This window comes from Staurois parvus, unplaced genomic scaffold (assembly GCF_062004578.1).
Source record: "Staurois parvus isolate SC_StPar_1 unplaced genomic scaffold, SC_StPar_1.0 ptg000030l, whole genome shotgun sequence".
NCBI classification, from domain to species: domain Eukaryota; kingdom Metazoa; phylum Chordata; class Amphibia; order Anura; family Ranidae; genus Staurois; species Staurois parvus.
Genome location: NW_028317826.1, coordinates 636,106 through 654,174, shown reverse-complemented (window position 1 = coordinate 654,174; position 18,069 = coordinate 636,106). Strand labels below are relative to the sequence as shown.

The following is an 18,069-nucleotide window of genomic DNA, read 5'->3' as shown; positions in this document are numbered from 1 at the left end:
TCAATTTCAGGGCCTGGGTGAGGAAAGAAGATCAGTTCTGTAGGAGGAGAGGAATTCCTCAAAAATAAACCTTGCATATCTTTGCATACAGTCCCATTAAAGTCTATAGGACCAAAAATGCATGAACACATTAAAAAAAAAAGTACTTTTTTTGAGTATAGGGTGTAAACCGTAGGGTGAGCATAGTAAGGCAGGCCGATGCATTTATAATTTTTTTTGTTCAACTAGCGGGTTGTTAGTGCCCATAGCACAGTGGGAGGATTCCCCCATCCACATTGTGATTCAGGGAATCCTCCCACTGTGCTATTGTGTTCTGACAGAGGGGAACCTTCCCCAGCAGCAGAATACAATGGTTAGTGATGCTGGTTATAGGCAGTGGCATTATCTGGGAAAAAAAAAAACAAACAGGCTGGTTTTTCAGAAGTTTATTGGGAGCTCGATTTCAGTTATTATATTATTATTATTATACAGGATTTATATAGCGGCAACAGTTAGCTCAGCGCTGTACATAATAATGGGAGACAGTACATGAGACAGAACAGTAACAATACGATTCAATACACGAGGGGTTCGAGGGCCCTGCTCCTTGGAGCTTACAATCTAGGAGGGAGGGGATAGTGGTGCAAGAGGAAATAGCTGTGGGGGATGGAGTGGTAGGAAGAGTGGAGGAGTTCAGTATTTAGCTGAGGGCGGGGTAGGCTTCCCTGAAGAGATAGGTTTTCAGAGTGCGCCTAAAGGTGAGGAGAGTAGGTGATAGTCTGATGGATTGGGGTAGGGAGTTCCAGAGGATGGGGGAAGCCCTGGAGAAATCCTGGAGGCAGGCATGAGAGGAGGAGACCAGGGAACTAGAGAGTAGGAGGTCTTGTGAGGAGCGGAGAGTACGTTTTGGGTGGTATTTGGATACCAGATCAGTGATGTAGTTTGGGGCAGTATTATGAACAGCTTTATACATCAATGTTAGCATTTTGAATTTTATCCGTTTAGCAATCGGAAGCCATTGGAGGGATTGGCAGAGGGGGGTGGCAGATACGGAGCGGTTAGTAAGGTGGATGAGTCTGGCCGCAGTATTCAGGATAGACTGAAGCGGGGATAGCCTGTGGTGAGGTAAGCCGATGAGAAGGGAGTTGCAGTAGTCGAGGCGTGATATAATGAGGGAGTGAATGAGTTGCTTGGTGGTTTCTGGGGTTTGGAACAGATGTATTTTGGAGATGTTGCGGAGGTGAAGTCTGCATGAGTTGGTCAGCGAATGGACCTGGGGCTGGAAGGACAGATTGGAGTCTAGGATGACACCTAGTATTCTGACTTGAGGGGAGGGTCTGATGGTGGTGTTGTTGGTCTTGATGGAGAAGTCAGGGGGGGGGGGCGCGGGCTGGGGGGAAAACTAGGAGCTCAGTTTTGGAGAGATTTAGTTTGAGGAAGTGGAGTGACATCCAATCTCAAGCAGCCTGCCCATACATGGATCGAAATTTGGCCGGTCCCTGCTGGATCACCCAAATCTCGATTTATCTATGGTTTAAAGCATAGTCAGGCGTAGGGAAGTGAGCAGAAAAGTGGTCAAGTGTGAACCCTCATCTAGGGTACATAAGCTTTTTTTTTTTTTTTGTTCAGAGGTTTTACTCTAATAGACTTTAATGGGAATACCTATAAATGCGTGATACACATGTTTCTGTGCATATATTTCCATCTGAAGAATTCCTCTGCTCCTATAGAACTCCTCTACTCCACTTGCCCAAGAAAACAAACTCCTGAAGCTTGATACATGCAATATGCCTGAAAAATGTCTGAAAAAAATGTTTCAAAATCACCATGAATACGCTCTGCTCAGGAGTGAATGCAGGCTGTATGGGGTATTCCACACATTTTTCATGTGTATTTGAGTTTCGGTCTAAAAAAAAGCCTAAAAAATGCACAAGAATGATTGATTCATGCATTTGCAGACAGTCCTATTGAAGTCTATAGGATCAGTTTCACTTTTGGAGATAACGTAAACAGGACAAATAGAGGGTGAATCTCCCTAAAGTTTGCATCTAGGACCGCCTATCTGTCCCTAACTGCATGTAACCACTCGATGTGCGACAACATACAAACAGCTGCAGCGGCCGCCAGTCATTGCTTTGTATTGGTATGCTGGCCGTGTGTAGGCAGGTGCAGTTTATCCTCCCCTCTGTAGGTGGCACTGTTTTGCGGGCTGTTTGTACAGAGGGAATGGAGGTTGTGTGGCGCTTTGTTCCTCTGTAGCTTCCATAGGTGTCAATAGGGAAGCAGCTATCCAAATTGGACACAGGATGACCTCTGTGGCCATCTTTAATAAGGGCAATGCTAATGAAGTTTGCAAAGTGGATAGAGTAGGAACAGGAACCCCGCTGGTTAGGGACAGTGTATCTAGTTCTAGGGAGAGGTTCCTGTTGAAGAAGGACAGAACAGGTAATCCCGCAACTGGCTGAACTATCTGGGGACTCCAGAGCTGGGACAAAGATCATTCTATGGGTTTGCTAAGTGCGCCTGCACTGCTGTTCTGCCTATCAGCCGCCCCCGTCACCCAGATGATGCTTCAGTAACATAAGCATTATCTAAGTGTCGTGTCAAGTATTGGGTCTTTGTTGAAGTACCAACAACATTACTGAGATCTGTTGCACTCGAGTTGCCTGCAGTATCAAGGCTTTAATGCCATATTGGGTGGGACTGTTGAGTAAGCACCTCGTCGCTTAAAATCGATCAGTGCAAGTTCCTGAATTTGACTTGGTAGTTCTTTAGGCATTGTTCACGCTGGCATCAGTGGCGTATTTTGGTTTTGTGCTGCCATAGGCAACACAAAAATTGGCACCCCCCTTCCTGTAGAAATAGCCGGATGCTGACCAACAACACCCTTGCCTCCCACCCGAGAGAGCCTTGAGAGAAAGACACTCACCTTCACAGCTCTGGACATCCCCGGGAACGTGAGTCGGGCTGTGCATACACCGTCCTGAAACCCGCAGTTTCTTTTCGAACCCACCAGTTCCCCATGCCACGTGTGTCCCTTTTTCTGTCCCTTCTTCCAAAGGGCAGTGCTGCCCCCCCTGAAAAATGCCGCCCTAGGCAAATGCCTTGTTAAATACAGCCCTGGCCGGCATACTACAGTGTATACCCATGCCAAGGCCATGTTTACCCACATGGTATTGTATAGATGTTGCATGCATCCCCATTCATGTCAGTTTGGACACAGCGGCTGCAGAAAAACCTAATCTGACACATGCGGGTGTGGGTGCACAACCCTGAACACATAATGTCTATGTTCAAGGCCGTTCACCCGCACTGGCACAGATATCAAATTGGGAGCAGCGTCCGTGTGTCCATGGAGCTGCTGAATCCCAATTGACATGAATGGAACTGCCTGCACACCTGTACACACCAGCCCATGTGAACGTACAGCAGCACTGGGGTAGGACAAGGCAGCACTAGGATCCAATCAGGTGCATGCACATGTTCTGACAAGAGGGAAGAGCTCACCAATCGGCTGCAGCAGCTTACCTGTCCAATCACAGGCTGGGGGCGGGTGCTGACCAAGCTGTATTGCTTAATTGCAGTAATAAAAACTGAGGTCACCAACCTAGCTGTGCTGTGTGACAGGGCTGTTTAAATATCAGGACTGGATGGGCTTTAAAAAAGAATCCAGGCAAAACCTTTCTGGTATATGTATTTAAACTGTGCATTTATCTGTTTTTCTGAAATTCACTCAGTGGACCTGTCACAAACCAATGTATGAAAATATTAATTGCGCATCCAATTAATACAGTATAGATGGACATCTGCAGGTCCATTAGGGGTTTACAGCATGGGATCCCTGGAATATTAATGTACATTTCGACTTTCACTGAAAATTGACAGCTGGCCTCTCTTCATGCTTCCCTGCCTATGACATGCATCTGCAATCACTCGCCCACCATACTGTGCTTTCGCAGCAGCAAGTCTGGGGCAGTGATCAGTTTGCAGGCTGGACAGAGGCTATAAACCAATGGCGCTAATTCTGGAGCATGGCTGCTGTAAGACGTTCATACCTGACTTAAAATGTGACTTTGTTTTCGTGGTAAAAAATAGCAAATTCCAAAAACAAATAGCATAGTCACTTGCTACACAAGCAATTTTTTGTAATTTGTTATTGAAAATTTTCAGTCTGCAGCGCTGTAATTTTTTCTCAAATAAAGCCGTATGGCAACCTGGAGACCTTCTCTACACAATTGATATACAGAACTTCCACAGAAAAGTCATTTCCTGTTGTGTGATTGGCTCACTGATTTTCCGAAAAGTCTGAACTAAGATACAGATCATACGCATCCTCTGCAACAAAATTGTTTTTGGCAAAGTACTCCCAAAGGGTTAGTTACTTTTATAGTGATGCCGACCCTGCAGCTTTCCTCATTCGAATACTACAAGTGCATCAGCTGACTGATAATGAAAAAGTCACCCCCCCAATCAGATTCACTCTGCACACAACATACAGCTTTTTCTTCAAAGTAGAAACAGGTAGGAATCTGTGACAAAGTTAAAATCCATGCAATGTATATGGAGCACCCAGGCGGGGTTGTTTTTTTTTTCTTAACAAAAGTTGGGTTACTTTTTAAGCTGACCATACACTTTATATTTCTTCATGAGCACATAGCCAAAATTGACTTCATGTATGGCCAACTTTACACCACTGGGCATGCACAAGATCCCAGAGAAAAAAGTGGACCAGGCTTGAATTGACGGCTTGATTCATGCTTTGGTGGAGGGAAGAAACTTATTACATCTGCATATTTGGATAACCGTCTGGATGAAATTTAGAGAGATGATATCTAGGCTGCCCAGATATTTTCCTGAGAATAGCAGATGGATAAATGCCCATCCTTCCAAAAATGAGTTGTTGAAATGCCAGCACCCTTCTCAGTACTTGGCGAATGGTGGCAGTGATGGTTGCAGTGCTTTGATCATTTCTTCTTTACCAGAGAAGAGAAACTTCGGACCCCGCTCTCATATCGGAAAATCTTTTTTGTGTTATAATGAGCGACTCATACTCTTCTTATTTCTTTATAATAAGGACAAAATGTCCCAGTTGACTCACGAAATGCTTGTATCATTAGGGTTTCTTGTCATTATCCACATATCACGGCCACCCATAGGCAAGGCAGTGGAATTGATAATGAAAGGGTTTATTAAATGTTTATTGTGAATACAATTTTCTAAAAAGTAAATCTGCAGACTTTGTATTAACCTGTTGCTGCCCACATAAAACATATGTGCCCACATGCCACACATAGACTTCCATGTGCGGCAAAGGTTTCTGTGCTGGCAGTGCACCTGACTGAGCTGCCAAAGACTGCTCCTGGTCTTTAGTACCGATTGGGCGCAGGGGGGAACCATCTCCTGATGATGTGACCACTGTGATGGCCAATCAATGTGGTCACATAATCAAGTCAACTTAACTGCCCCTGAACATAATAGACCATTTAAAGGGGCTCTGGGGCTAGGCTGGAAGGCGCTACAAAACAAAAAGGGTTGTGGCACATAAAGCAAAACTTAACTCCTCCCATTTTTTTTGCCCTCTTACCTGTATTGTTGGGTTATCTTCAAAACACATATTTAACTGCAAATCCAGCTTTGTCCAGATGCAATCTGATGTTAGGGAGCCAAAAAGTCGGGATCACATGCCACAGTCTTGGTTCTCTTTAGTTGGTTGCCTTTTGCAGGTGCAAGCAGCCAGTTCCCGATGAAGCTTCAGGTTTGTCCTCTGGCTACTCTCTGTGCCTGCTCCTGCAGCCTCCTTGGAGGCTGCAGAACCATGGAGTTAAAGAAGTATTCCAGGTATGGATATTTTATACATGGTTACATTGGTAAAGCTTGGACCAATATAATTATGCATAAATCCTACCTGTCCGATGCCCCTGGCAGCTGGAAATCACTGAAGTAGACACCACTACTCCAGTGGTCTCCAATAGCTTCTGGTTCCCATGTCAAGCAGCTGCTCCACTGAATTCTGAACACAGGAGGTCAGCTGCTCGGAACATGCACCATTCAGAGAATGCTTTGTATCTCCTGAATGAATGCAAAGCATTCTCTGATTTGACAAAATGGGGAGCGTGACTTCAGTGCCCCACCTCTCCACTTTGTCAGTGCTTTGCAATCATTGACAAAATACAAGGCTTTCTCCAAATGGTGACTGTTTCAACTGGCTACCCTGCTGAATTCTGAACACAGGAGTCATCTGGGGCCCCAAAGCTAATGGAGAAAACTGAAGTAGCTGAGTCTACATTAGAGATTTCCAGCTTCCAGGGGCATCAGCCAGGTACGGTATATACATAGTTACATTGGTTCAACCTGGACTAATCTAACTATGTACAAAATATCAATACCTGGAATGCTTTTTTATTGTGATATAAAAAGCTTCAGCTTTAAAAAAAAATAAAATAAAAATAACAAACATGTTATACTTGCCTGCTCTGTGCAATGGTTTTGCACAGAAAGTAAGCTTCTTGCTTTGGGGGCACTGGTGCATGCTCACACCTGAGACTCGCTCTATGTGTCCAAAAGGCACATAGAACTGAGGGTTGGCCTTGTCCCCTGGTTTCTGCTCATTGGCTCACTGGCTGTGATTGACAGCACTGGTAGCCAGTGGCTCCTGTTGTTGTGTTTAAGCCGATGAAACAGCCCTCTGCTTTCTGGATTGACAGCACTGCTTCTGCTGCTAAAGCTCTCCCACTGTAAGCTGCAGTACACGTGGAAACTATAGCTGAATGTATTAGTGCCAATGATTGGGTACCATTGAATGTGAGTGCAATTATATGTTCTTAATATACAACTTTTAATACATTTACTACACTGTGAGAAGTTTATTTTTTCAATTCATGTTATGGAATTGCGGAAATAAATGGGGAGCATGCTGAGATGGAACACACTGAGATCCTGATCCCTGGTAACATAAAGCGCATTAGTCCTTTAGTGCCAGACTCATCCACCTCACCAGCCACTCCACCTCTGCCACCCCCCTCTGCCTCTCCCTCCACTGGCTCCCCATTGCCCAACGCATTAAATTCAAACTGCTCACTCTGACCTATAAGGCCATTCACAACACTGCCCATAACTACCTCTCCGACCTGATTCCCAGGTACCACCCTACCCGTACCCTTCGCTCTTCACAGGACCTCCTTCTATCTTGCTCCCTGGTCTCCTCCTCCCACGCACGACTGCAAGACTTCTCCAGGTCCTCCCCCATCCTCTGGAACTCACTACCCCAATCCATCAGACTGTCACCTTCCCTCCTCAGCTTCAGGCGCTCCCGGAAAACCCACCTCTTCAGGGAAGCCTACCCCACCCTCACCTAACAGCCGCTGCCCTTCCCTCCTCCTACCACTCCATCCCCCACAGCCATTTCCTCCTGTACCTCTACCCCCTCCCTCCTAGATTGTAAGCTCGAAAGAGTAGGGCCCTCTTACCCCTTGTGTGCTGTTTGATGTTACTGTACTGTTTCATGTATTGTCCCCCCCTCTATTGTACAGCGCTGAGCAAACCCTTTGGCGCTATATAAACTCGATAAATAAATAAATAAATAAATAAATTAAGGGGTCATGGATAGTTGGTGAATATAGTGGTACATGGTGGTGGAGTACAAAGAGGATGTGCACAAAACAATTTATTGAGCACTTGAAGAAGCCATATAACTTTTGGCAATGCGCCAAGGGCAGCTTTCCCTTCTGCCCCCTCCTTGTCCTGGCCCAGTAGGCAGTCATACAGGAGGTACAGTATCACATGTGCTTTAAAAATGTATGTGTTGCACCTTACAATAGTTATTGGATACATGTGACTCCCTAAAATGTGGCACGTTGGCCACCAGTGACTTATGTTCTGTAAAACTTTCTTGTTTGTTGTATGTACTGAAGCATTTAAACAAGCACCTAAAAAAAAAGCCTTTCCTTGGTGTCAGCCTGTCCTCTTAATTAGCAGCACCACGCATAATCATGCATTTTAAAGCACTGTTTACAAGATGCCGCCTGGCTGACATTTACTGGGGAATTTTTCATATTTAACAACAAAACTGACATTCTCCAAGCTTGATAAATAGGTGTAATTAATTTTGGTAAATAACGAAGGAAACTTTTAGAGAGTGCGTTGTGAACTTCAAAAGCAGCCCTGCACAGAATATAAATGCTAATGGAGCACTAATAATTATTAATAGCGCCGGCAGCCACGCTCGTATAAAGTGCGGGTTCCGGCTAATGTTAAAAAATGAGAATGGCTTCACATGAAATTGTTAACTGAAAAAATTGTTTAGGCTCCCATTCTAATCTCCTTGTGTGATACGTGATTTGTCCTGCCGTTGATGTGTTGTGTTGTTCATCTATATAACGTATGGCCTGATTGCGGATGGCTTCTTTAATGTAAAAGTCCCACAAATGTGCTTGTATTTACACAATATGTCTGCTTGAAAAATGTTCATGATAATCTTTCCTGGAAAAAAGAGACTCTATTTTAGAATGCACGTCTAAAGTTCTATCTGTGCGATAAACGCAAAGGGGACATTGATGACAGCTGTGGCCATATGGTCAGTCATCAGACAGCCATGTAAAGCAGGCTAATCATGGGGAATTAGTGAAAACATGGACCATTAAAAGAGCGCTCTATTTGGGATAAAAATAAAGAAAAATAATAAACTTACATGACGTTGGGTTATGTGAGCTTGGTGTTTCTTGCTGCCTGTGCTAAAGAGGAATGAGTCAAACTTTTTATACTTAAGGAATTTGAAACCTCTGAAATGAAAAAAATGAACAAAGCATATCCTTCTATAGTGTGCAGGTACCTCTATCCAAAGCATCAAGTGCAATTTGTGTCTGCTGTCTCAATCCTCTGCTCTCTGCATGAGTCACTTCTTATAGTCTCTGCCAACACCAGACAATCCCGGGAGATGGCCTTGCCCTCCGCCAGCACAAAGCAGGTGATTAACAGCCTCAGCTGTGCATGTTGCCCTGTGATGTCGTGTGGAGGAAGGTGTTTCCGTTCCCTCCGCTCTGGTCCCAGATTACACTCAGCTCTTGGTTTCTATGCTATGCAGTGTGTGACATCAGATCCCCTCCCCCTGCCTTCTGAAGATCAGACATGCGCTGTAAATTCTGGACTTTGAACTGTTCTGGAGAAAAGACGGCTGTAGGTAAACATGTACAACCTAAGTTGGAGGATTTGCTTCATCTCTATGTGTCAACTGAGGCTACTGGAAGCCTGCCAGACTCTGATACATTTACATTTAAGTGCTGCAGCACATATTTTTGAATGGGAGGGCATAATTCTGCTTCAGGCACCATGTACACTGGGTGTTTAGCCAGGGGTATCTATGGGTGGAGGGAACTGATGCCTTGTTCAGCCCTGCTGACAGCAGCCTGTTAAACTCTATGAGAGGGTGACTGCTGCTGTAGCTGCACAGAGCTGGATGGTACACCTAGCAATACAAATGTTTAGGGCAGTATGCATCCAGGGACTGTTGCCTGGAACAGATGTTTGCATTTCAGGCATTTGTCCGTAAGTTCATAGTGCCCTAAACATTTGTACTGCAAAGTGTACCATCCTGCCCTGTCCAACCACAGCAGCTGTAAGAGTAGAGTTTGACAGTCTGCCCACTGCAAGGCTTCAAAGAGAAGTATAGGATTCCTGAAAAAATGCATGGTGCATCTGGCCCCCTCTGGCTTCAGACCGAGAACTGAGTGATCAATCACCGCTGATCGCTCAGTTCTCTGTTTTCAGACTGCAGAGAGCTGGTGACTGCCAGTCTCCAACTCTCTGCTTTGCCTCTCCAGCACCCACTGAAGTGCTGGACTGCACAGGGGGCGGGAGAGGCTGGCTCAGGCTCTGAGGATTGCTGAGAGGCTAAGCAGGCTGCTGGTCTGGTCATTTGGGTCGATCTGGACTGTAAAGTCGGGATCTTTTGCCAGCCTGGACCGACTCTGTGATGTCAGCCAACAGCGGGATTTAGTGCACTGCCAGCTGAAAATGGGTCACAGGAGTGCTAAATGAACTGCACTCCTGAGTTCCATAGGAGAAGTACAGCCAAAAAAACTTTGCCTATACGTCTCCTTTATTGGAACATCTGTGTCCTCCATCCACAGCTAAAAGCCAGAGCCCAGTGCACCAGGGCTTCCAGTGTGCATGGTGCTTGAAGCAGAACTATGGCCTCCCATTCAAAAATATGTGCTACATAGTTCGTCTGGCTGAAAAAAGACAAAAGTCCATCCAGTTCAACCATTAAAAAAAAACAAAAGTTATAATCCTACACCCACAGTTCATCCAGAGGAAGGCAAAATAAAAACCCAGCAAAGCATGAACAAATTTGTTCCTGCAGGGAAAAAAAGTCCTTCCTGATCCCCCAAGAGGCAATCAGATATTCCCTGGATCAACTTTACCTATAAATGTTAGTATCCAGTTATATTCTGTGTATATAGGAAAGAATCCAGGCCTTTTTTGAAGCAATCTACTGAGCTGGCCAGAACCAACTCTTGAGGGAGTCTATTCCACATTTTCACAGCTCTTACTGTGAAGAAACCTTTCCGTGTTGGGAGATTAAATTTCTTTTCCTCCAGAAGTAAAGCGTGCCCTCTTGTCCTCTGTGATGACCTCAGGGTGAATAACTCTACACCAAGTTCACTATATGAACCACTGATGTATTTATACATGGAGATCATTTCCCCCCTTAATCTCTTCCAGAGAGAATAAATTCAGTTCCTCTAATCTTTCCTCATAGCTGATCTCCTCCATGCCTCGTATCAGTTTGGTTTCCCTTCTCTGTACTTTTTCCAGTTCCCCAATGTTCTTTTTGTGAATTGGTGCCCAAAACTGAACTGCATATTCCAGATGAGGTCTTACTAATGATTTGTACAGGGGTAATATGATATCTCTCTCTCTGGAGAATCTTCAATACAAGAGAAGATTTTGTCACTTTAGAAACCGCAGCTTGGCATTGCATGTCATTATTAAGCTTGTGATCTACCAGAACTCCCAGATCCTTCTCCACCATTGATTCCCCCAGTTGTACCCCCCCTAGTATGTATGATGCATGCATATTCTTAGCCCCCAAGTGCAGAACCTTACATTTATCAACATTAAACCTCATTTGCTGCAGCGCTTAAAGGATAAGTTCACCTTTGGGAACATGTTACATATTCCACCTGTTTTAGGGTGGAACGTGTAAAATATTGCCATAGCCGCAGCCGCAGCCGCCATCCCCTCCTTCTGACAGATAGTACGGGGAGAAGTCTTTCTGTAATATCTGTCAATTTTGAAAACCGCGCATCCATGTGGGGCTCCACCCACACGGCCACATCCTTCATTCACGGACTACTGTGAATAAATGAACTGCAAGTCCCGGCAGCCTTAGCGGTTGTCAGCTTGCAGTTTTCGATGAACTACCTCGGTGCTGTGGAGCATTGAAGCTTCCTGTCAGAATATCTGCTTGGCCGTACATCCCATACACCAAGAAGATGTTCTGACAGATCTGCAGGAGACCTGCATGGCCTGTTTAGACTGCCACACAGGAGTCTTCATATGTACTTTAAAGTGTTTACTCCCTTTTGGTTTGTTAAATATACTATTGATAGCATGTTATTATATCTATTTGATAAGTGTAAAAAAAATCATGCAGAAATTCAGAGCTGTCCTGTGTCCTCTGCACACCTCCTGTGTTGTCGCAGTTAGTGTTCCTAGTTCTTATTTTGAATTCCACTATGATTGGCTTCTATGCTGTAAATATCTGAGAGTGGGAGTGGTTTATTGAGAGGAAAAAGCTAGGCAGGGCTAATGCAGGCCATAGATGGGTCGAAAATCGGACGATTATTCTAAAAAAAAATTAAAAATCGGTCGTTCGGTCGGCCGATGTTACCACCAACGTTAGAAAAAATCGGCCGACAAAATCATAAAGTTCACCCCATAACTTCTGTCCCTTGCAGGTCACGGCTCATGCACTGATTTTTTATTGGTAAAATGTTCGGATGATTTGCTCATCATTGTGGGGCAAATCTGCCGATCGTCAAAATCGGCTGCAAATATTCCAACATGACCGATAAAAAAAAATGTGCAAAAAAGCCGAAAAACAGCTGACTAATTACCCGACTCGGCCGTTTTTTTTTTCGACCCGTCTACGGTCGGCATTAGAATCAGTTCCCACTGTGAATCGCCTATGAACTGCGCAGGAAGTACACCTCATTCCTGTGCAATTCCCATGTGATTCAGTGCGGTGTGATTTGAGCCCATTCATTTTGAATGGGCTTAAATTGCAATGCATTGCACCAAAGTCGCACATGCAGCAATTTTGGAAACACTGCAACTGGATTGCGTTAATTCGTTGCGGGCAAAAGCGTTTTCAACCTGCCTTTGGGGTGTAGTTAACATTGAACTGACACCCACTGCAGATCGCAAGGGCAGAACCATTTGAATGAGGTATTAGAAACACGCACAGATCCCGGGTTTCCTGCACCGCATTCTAGTGTGTATCAGGACTAACACAGCTCACAGGTTCTTTGATGGAGGATTTAATAAAACTGGAGCATGCAGAATCTGGTGCAGCTGTGCATGGTAGCCAATCAGCTTATGACTTCAGACTGTTCTATTAACTACTTGCCCTCCAGAGGATTTACCCCTCCTTCCTGACCAGGTCATCTTTTGCGCTACAGTTCTGTGTTACTTTAACTGACAATTGTGCGGTCATGCAATGCTGCACCCAAATGAAATTTATATCCTTTTTTACAACAAATGGAGCTTTCTTTTGGTGGTATTTGAACGCCTCTATTTTTTTTATTTTTTGCGCTATAAACAAAAAAAGACCAACAATTTTGAAAAAATGCCCCAGTATTTTTTTACTTTTTGCTTTAAAATATATTCAGTAAATATGTTTAAAGAATCAAATTTAATCCTAAATTTACAGTAAAATGTATTGTGCTACATGTCTTTGCTAAAAAAAAAAATCCCAATACATGGAAATGAATTTGTTTACGTGAAAGTTATAGCGTTTACAAATGGTGATATATATAGGAATTTTTTTTAAAACATACAAGTAATGGCGGCGATCAGCGACTTGTAGCGGGACTGCACCGGGCATTCTGACACTGGGGGGGAACTAACTGCCACTGACATCCCCAGTGACACTAATATAGTGATCAGTGCTAATAAAAAGCACTGACACTGTACTAACAACACTGGGCAGGAAGGGGTTAACATCTGGGGCACTCAAAGGGTTAACTGTGTGCTGTGTGTGTTTTACTGTGTGTGCATTTCACAGTAAGCACACTGCTTTGTATGGCTCTGTTATGCAGAGCCATACAAAGCAGCATGCTGGAGCTGATGGGAGAGATCTGTATTGTTTACATACAGACCTCTCCCCAGTAAGTGTTCCTCGGCAATCTCTGGGTGCCGGCTGGAAATCTCTGGCCGGGACCCGGCGATCGACAACTGTAGCCGTCAATGGCGGTGCAAGTAGGGCGCATGTGTCCTCTACCCGGAAATACAAAATCACGTATATAAACGTGATTTTGCACAGCCCTGCCGCCCTGTAGCAGCAGTTCTGCTATAGGGCGGTCAGGAAGCGGTTACGCTTTGACAAAATAAAACCTGGAAGCTGATTGGTTTCTATGCAGAATTTCACCAGATTTTACAAGCTCCAGTTTTAGTAAATAGCTTCCAAAGTGCTGTCAGCCCACAAGAGCCTAGGAGCTGAGGGCATTTCAGATCAACAGGTATTTTTATATTCTTGTAGGGCAGTGGTTCTCAACCTGTGGGTCGCGACCCCTTTGGGGGTCGAACGACCCTTTCACAGGCGTCCCCTAAGACCATCAGAAAACACATATTTCCGATGTGTAAAGAGCAGCTACTGTGTAGAAAGCAGCTGCTGTGTTGAAAGCAGCTACTCTGTTAAAAGCAGCTACTGTGTTGAAAGCAGCAGTATTGGAGGTAAAACGACACTCATGAATTATAATTACTGGGTAAATAATTTTATGGTTGGGGGTCACCACAACATGAGGAACTGTATTAAAGGGTCACGGCATTAGGAAGGTTGAGAACCACTGTTGTAGGGTCTTCAAAAGGATACAGTATAGGAAATGTGCTGCAGAGACTGCATATGGTTTTAAAACTTGTATCTAAACTCAAACCTTTTTTCCAGTTTTTAATAATTTGCTGAGAGGTTAGAACCCCTGTCAGATTTTTGATAGATTGAATTCCCCCTGGAACATAAAGATCACTCTATTTAACCACTTGGATCATTTTAGTCTGCACTCTTACCTACTCAATTGTATATAAAATTTTAAAAGAAAGTAGCATATTAAATTAAGTATCATATTAATATTTGTATCTAGTTTTGTAAAAAATATGAACATTAGATCAACAAAAACATCAGCAGAATACCTTTTTATTTCTACAGATAAGACAACAAAATTCGAATGTTTCCTCTCTATTGTAGATCCATGATTTATAGTTTGACATCTACTGGCATGGCAATACAGTTAGCTGTATTCATTCAGTACAAGCTTTAAACTGATCAGACAATTGTCCTAGTGCCGGTGTAAAGTCTCCGTCTACTTCCTGATGACATTCATTGAATTAGAAGAAAGAGATGGATGTTGGTTGCTGGCCGATCTATATTTCCAACAGTAGAACAGTAACGTTATGAAGCTTTTTTTAGTCCTAACCCTATCCCTTTTTTAATGAAAAAAAACCACTACTATACAGACTGCCACTGAACTTTCCCATCCAACTAATGGATCATGTACAGGTGGTTTCAAGCGAAGAACGCGGATACAGTACATCTTTTTGATTCAATCTCATTAATGGCTATTGTCTATTTCATCTGCTTTGTAAAAAAAAGTTGTTTCATTGGTGCACTTTATTTATGTTATGTTTTATGTCACAAGCAAAAAGACTAAAAGGAAGGCAAAATATGGAAAATGTATAATATATATTATGTTTGGATTTCTTTATTTGCATTTTTTATTTTAACAAATATTTTGTTTAGAAATATTTTGTATTACAAGATGTCTTCCCCATAGGCTCTGAATACATGGAGCCAATGGGGTGCCCCCCTCCCCCCACCCCAGAATGCACAAGGTTGAAGAAGTGCCTTGGTCCACTGAGTTGTGGCATCTGTCAGACCTTAGGACTCATGCACACACACTGGACATTTTTTCTACTGCTCCTAGAAGCGTCTCACATTTTTTTCCTGCCTCTAAACACCTCTGTATGTTAGCCTATGTGTCCATGCACACATAGGCATTTAGAGGCAGAAAAAGCAATCATACACAGCCACAGGTGAAGTTATGTAGTTCACCAGCAGGGCTGACAATGCTGCTTGCAAATTCCGCACAGAAAAGGCACGTTGTGTGGTCAACAGAAAGTTGGGAGCACACTTGATTCAACAGGCAGTGTTTTTAGAGGATAAAACACAGAGAAATGTGCATGTATTAAGATGAACTGAATGTGTTTTTTTTTCTCTCTTTGGCCTGACATATACTTTAAAACTTACTTGATAAAAGTTGGTATGGCACCTATTCATTAATAATGGAGGACCTAGGGCAAATCCCTTTTTTGCTCTTTGTTAAATGGACATTTATAGGTAGCTTCTAACTATGATACGATTCACCAATGCTGTCTCTACGAAAGGGTTCTGTAGATCATACTGTTTAAAATATTGTTTACTTATTTGGAACTATGGGCAAAATATTTTTTTTTTCCATTTTGGATAAAGTAAGGAAGGGTTATTACCCCTGTCAGGTTTTTTTTTTGCCATCTATGTCCCATTGGGGAGATTTAGCTTCACTTCCTGTACCATAGCCAAATTAGGAAATGACAGGAAACCCTGTAAATTAAGGGAATCCGTTGGGGTCCCCCAGGTCACCAGATCTAGTGTCCCCATTGGAAGATCTCCCCTCTATTACTGTTGTAGTGACAACCCAAAATGTGGGATTTTATTTTACTTTAACTTTTGATGATAACCGTAAGCAAGTCAAATAGGCAGAAGTAGCAATAAAACCTGTCAGGTGTATTAATCCCTCTCCACTCTAATCAAAACTAAAAAAAAAAAAGTTCTCCTTTACTGATAGTTTAAATAATACATACAAACCTGGCATTTATATCTTTTGTCTTTTTTTCTTTTTCATAGATATGGTCCGGAAAAAGAATCCCCCTCTAAGAAACGTTGCAAGCGAAGGTGAAGCACAGATAATTGAGTCTGCTGCACCAGAGCAAGAAGATCTTTTAAGGAACTCAGAAATTTCCATTGATCCGATGCAAGAAAATAGCGAACAGGCTAATTCTGTGGAACATAACAGTGAAGATCAAGGTTCCAATGACCAAGAACCTTCTTCAAGCTTTAAAAAAGACTGTGAGGTTTTGGGAAATAACGAAAGAGGTGTGCTCAACTACAGCCACCTCAAGGGCAGAAACCTTGCCTACGATGAGGTGACAGAAAGGAATATGTTGACTCTGTCCTCTTCAGATCCTAGGGCTACTTCAGAGCCCTTAAAATCACCCCTAAATACTGAAAGTGATGACACTCAAGATTTAGTCTCTGCTCCACTGGGAGATACCTCAGAGACCAGAGAAGAAAACGACTTGTCACCAAGGGCTGCAGACCTCACGGTGCAAAATGTTAAAGTAGACTGTCATAACTCTCGTCCAGCCTCGGTGGCCTCTGAAAACCTACAAGTGCCTTTAGATGGGAGTTCAGGGCTGAACAAATCCCAAGCTGTTGTGTTGGTGAGTGACAATTCAGAGTCGGCACCTTTGTCACCAGAGCTTCAGGATTTCAAATGCAACATTTGTGGCTATGGATACTATGGGAACGATCCCACAGACTTGATCAAACACTTTCGCAAATACCATCTTGGCCTACACAACCGCACCAGGCAAGACGTTGAACTTGACACCAAAATTTTGGCACTTCATAATATGGTACAGTTCAGCCAATCCAAAGATTTCCACAAAGTGAATCGTTCTGTGCTTTCAGGTGTCTTACAGGACATGAACTCTCAAAGGCCCGTTTTGTTTAATGGAACATATGATGTGCAGGTTAGTCTTTTTTTTTTCCAACAAGTAAATCCATTTATTTAATGCATTTGTTGATTTGAAGGACGGTCAAAGTTAAAATGAAAGATTACACTATGTGCAAGATCTGCTTAGAATCCTCTTAACTGCATACATAAAAATACTATATATGCTCTAAAAGGATTTTTTTTTCATCTCTGTGGAGTATGAACAAGAATTCAGCAGTATGACGACTGTAGGAAGTCAGTTAGGTATTGCTCCCCTTCATTCCATTCTTTTTAGTGCCTTCTGTTCTGATTATAGAAACCAGGTTAAATGTATGTCTAGTGTCCCTTTTACACAATAATATTATCTAGTTGGTCCTGACTGATCTTCTGATAAACAACTCATATGCTTTAAAATACAGTGACTGAAAGCCTAATTGAACCCTTAAAGCGGTATTAACCCAAAACCAAAAAATGTATTATATTCCAGCTTAGCAGTTCTTAGATGTGGTAGCTATATTAGTACTTTTTTCTGCATTTTTTCCTTTATTTACCTGGAGATCCATCCCATAAATCTGTTTGGCCAGCTAAAAAAAGTTGAAAAAAAAACAATCTGTCCAGCAAAAGTTGAATCACCTGGTGAAAATAAAGTAAAAAAAAAAATGTATTAAAAACATTTAAAAGAGAAGTATGGGATTTCCAGAAAAATTATACTCTGTTCTCCTCTCTGCTATGAGCAGAGAGCGGTGACTGTCAGTCACTGGCTCTCTGCTCTGCTCCTCCAGCGCTCACTGGAGTGCAGGGCTGTGGAGACGGCAGTATTGGCTGGCTCAAGCACTCAGCAGCCTGCAGAAAAGCTGAGCCAGCTGCTGGTCCAGGCTTCTGAGCAAATCTTTTCAGAGCCTGGACCGGCTCTGTTATGTCACCCTAGATCGGCTGAAAATGGGTCATAGGAATACAGATCTAACTGCACTCCTGTGAGCCATAGGAGAAGTATAGCTAAAAAAGGTTTGGCTATTCTTCTCCGTTTAAGGCTTGGTAAGCTGCAATATATTACATTATTGTC

The 18,069-nt window shown here is 43.1% G+C and overlaps 1 protein-coding gene across 3 annotated transcripts in view; it reads left to right on the top strand.

The window, feature by feature from the left end:
• TRPS1 (transcriptional repressor GATA binding 1) overlaps positions 1-18,069 on the top strand; it is a 421,564-nt gene that overhangs the window by 94,114 nt on the left and 309,381 nt on the right. For all 3 annotated transcript variants that reach the window (XM_089659035.1, XM_089659036.1, XM_089659034.1), the window contains one exon: positions 16,136-17,043. In XM_089659035.1, coding sequence (XP_089515161.1) covers positions 16,138-17,043 — 906 coding nt within the window. In that variant the 5' untranslated portion in view covers positions 16,136-16,137. The remainder of the gene's footprint in view (positions 1-16,135; positions 17,044-18,069) is intronic.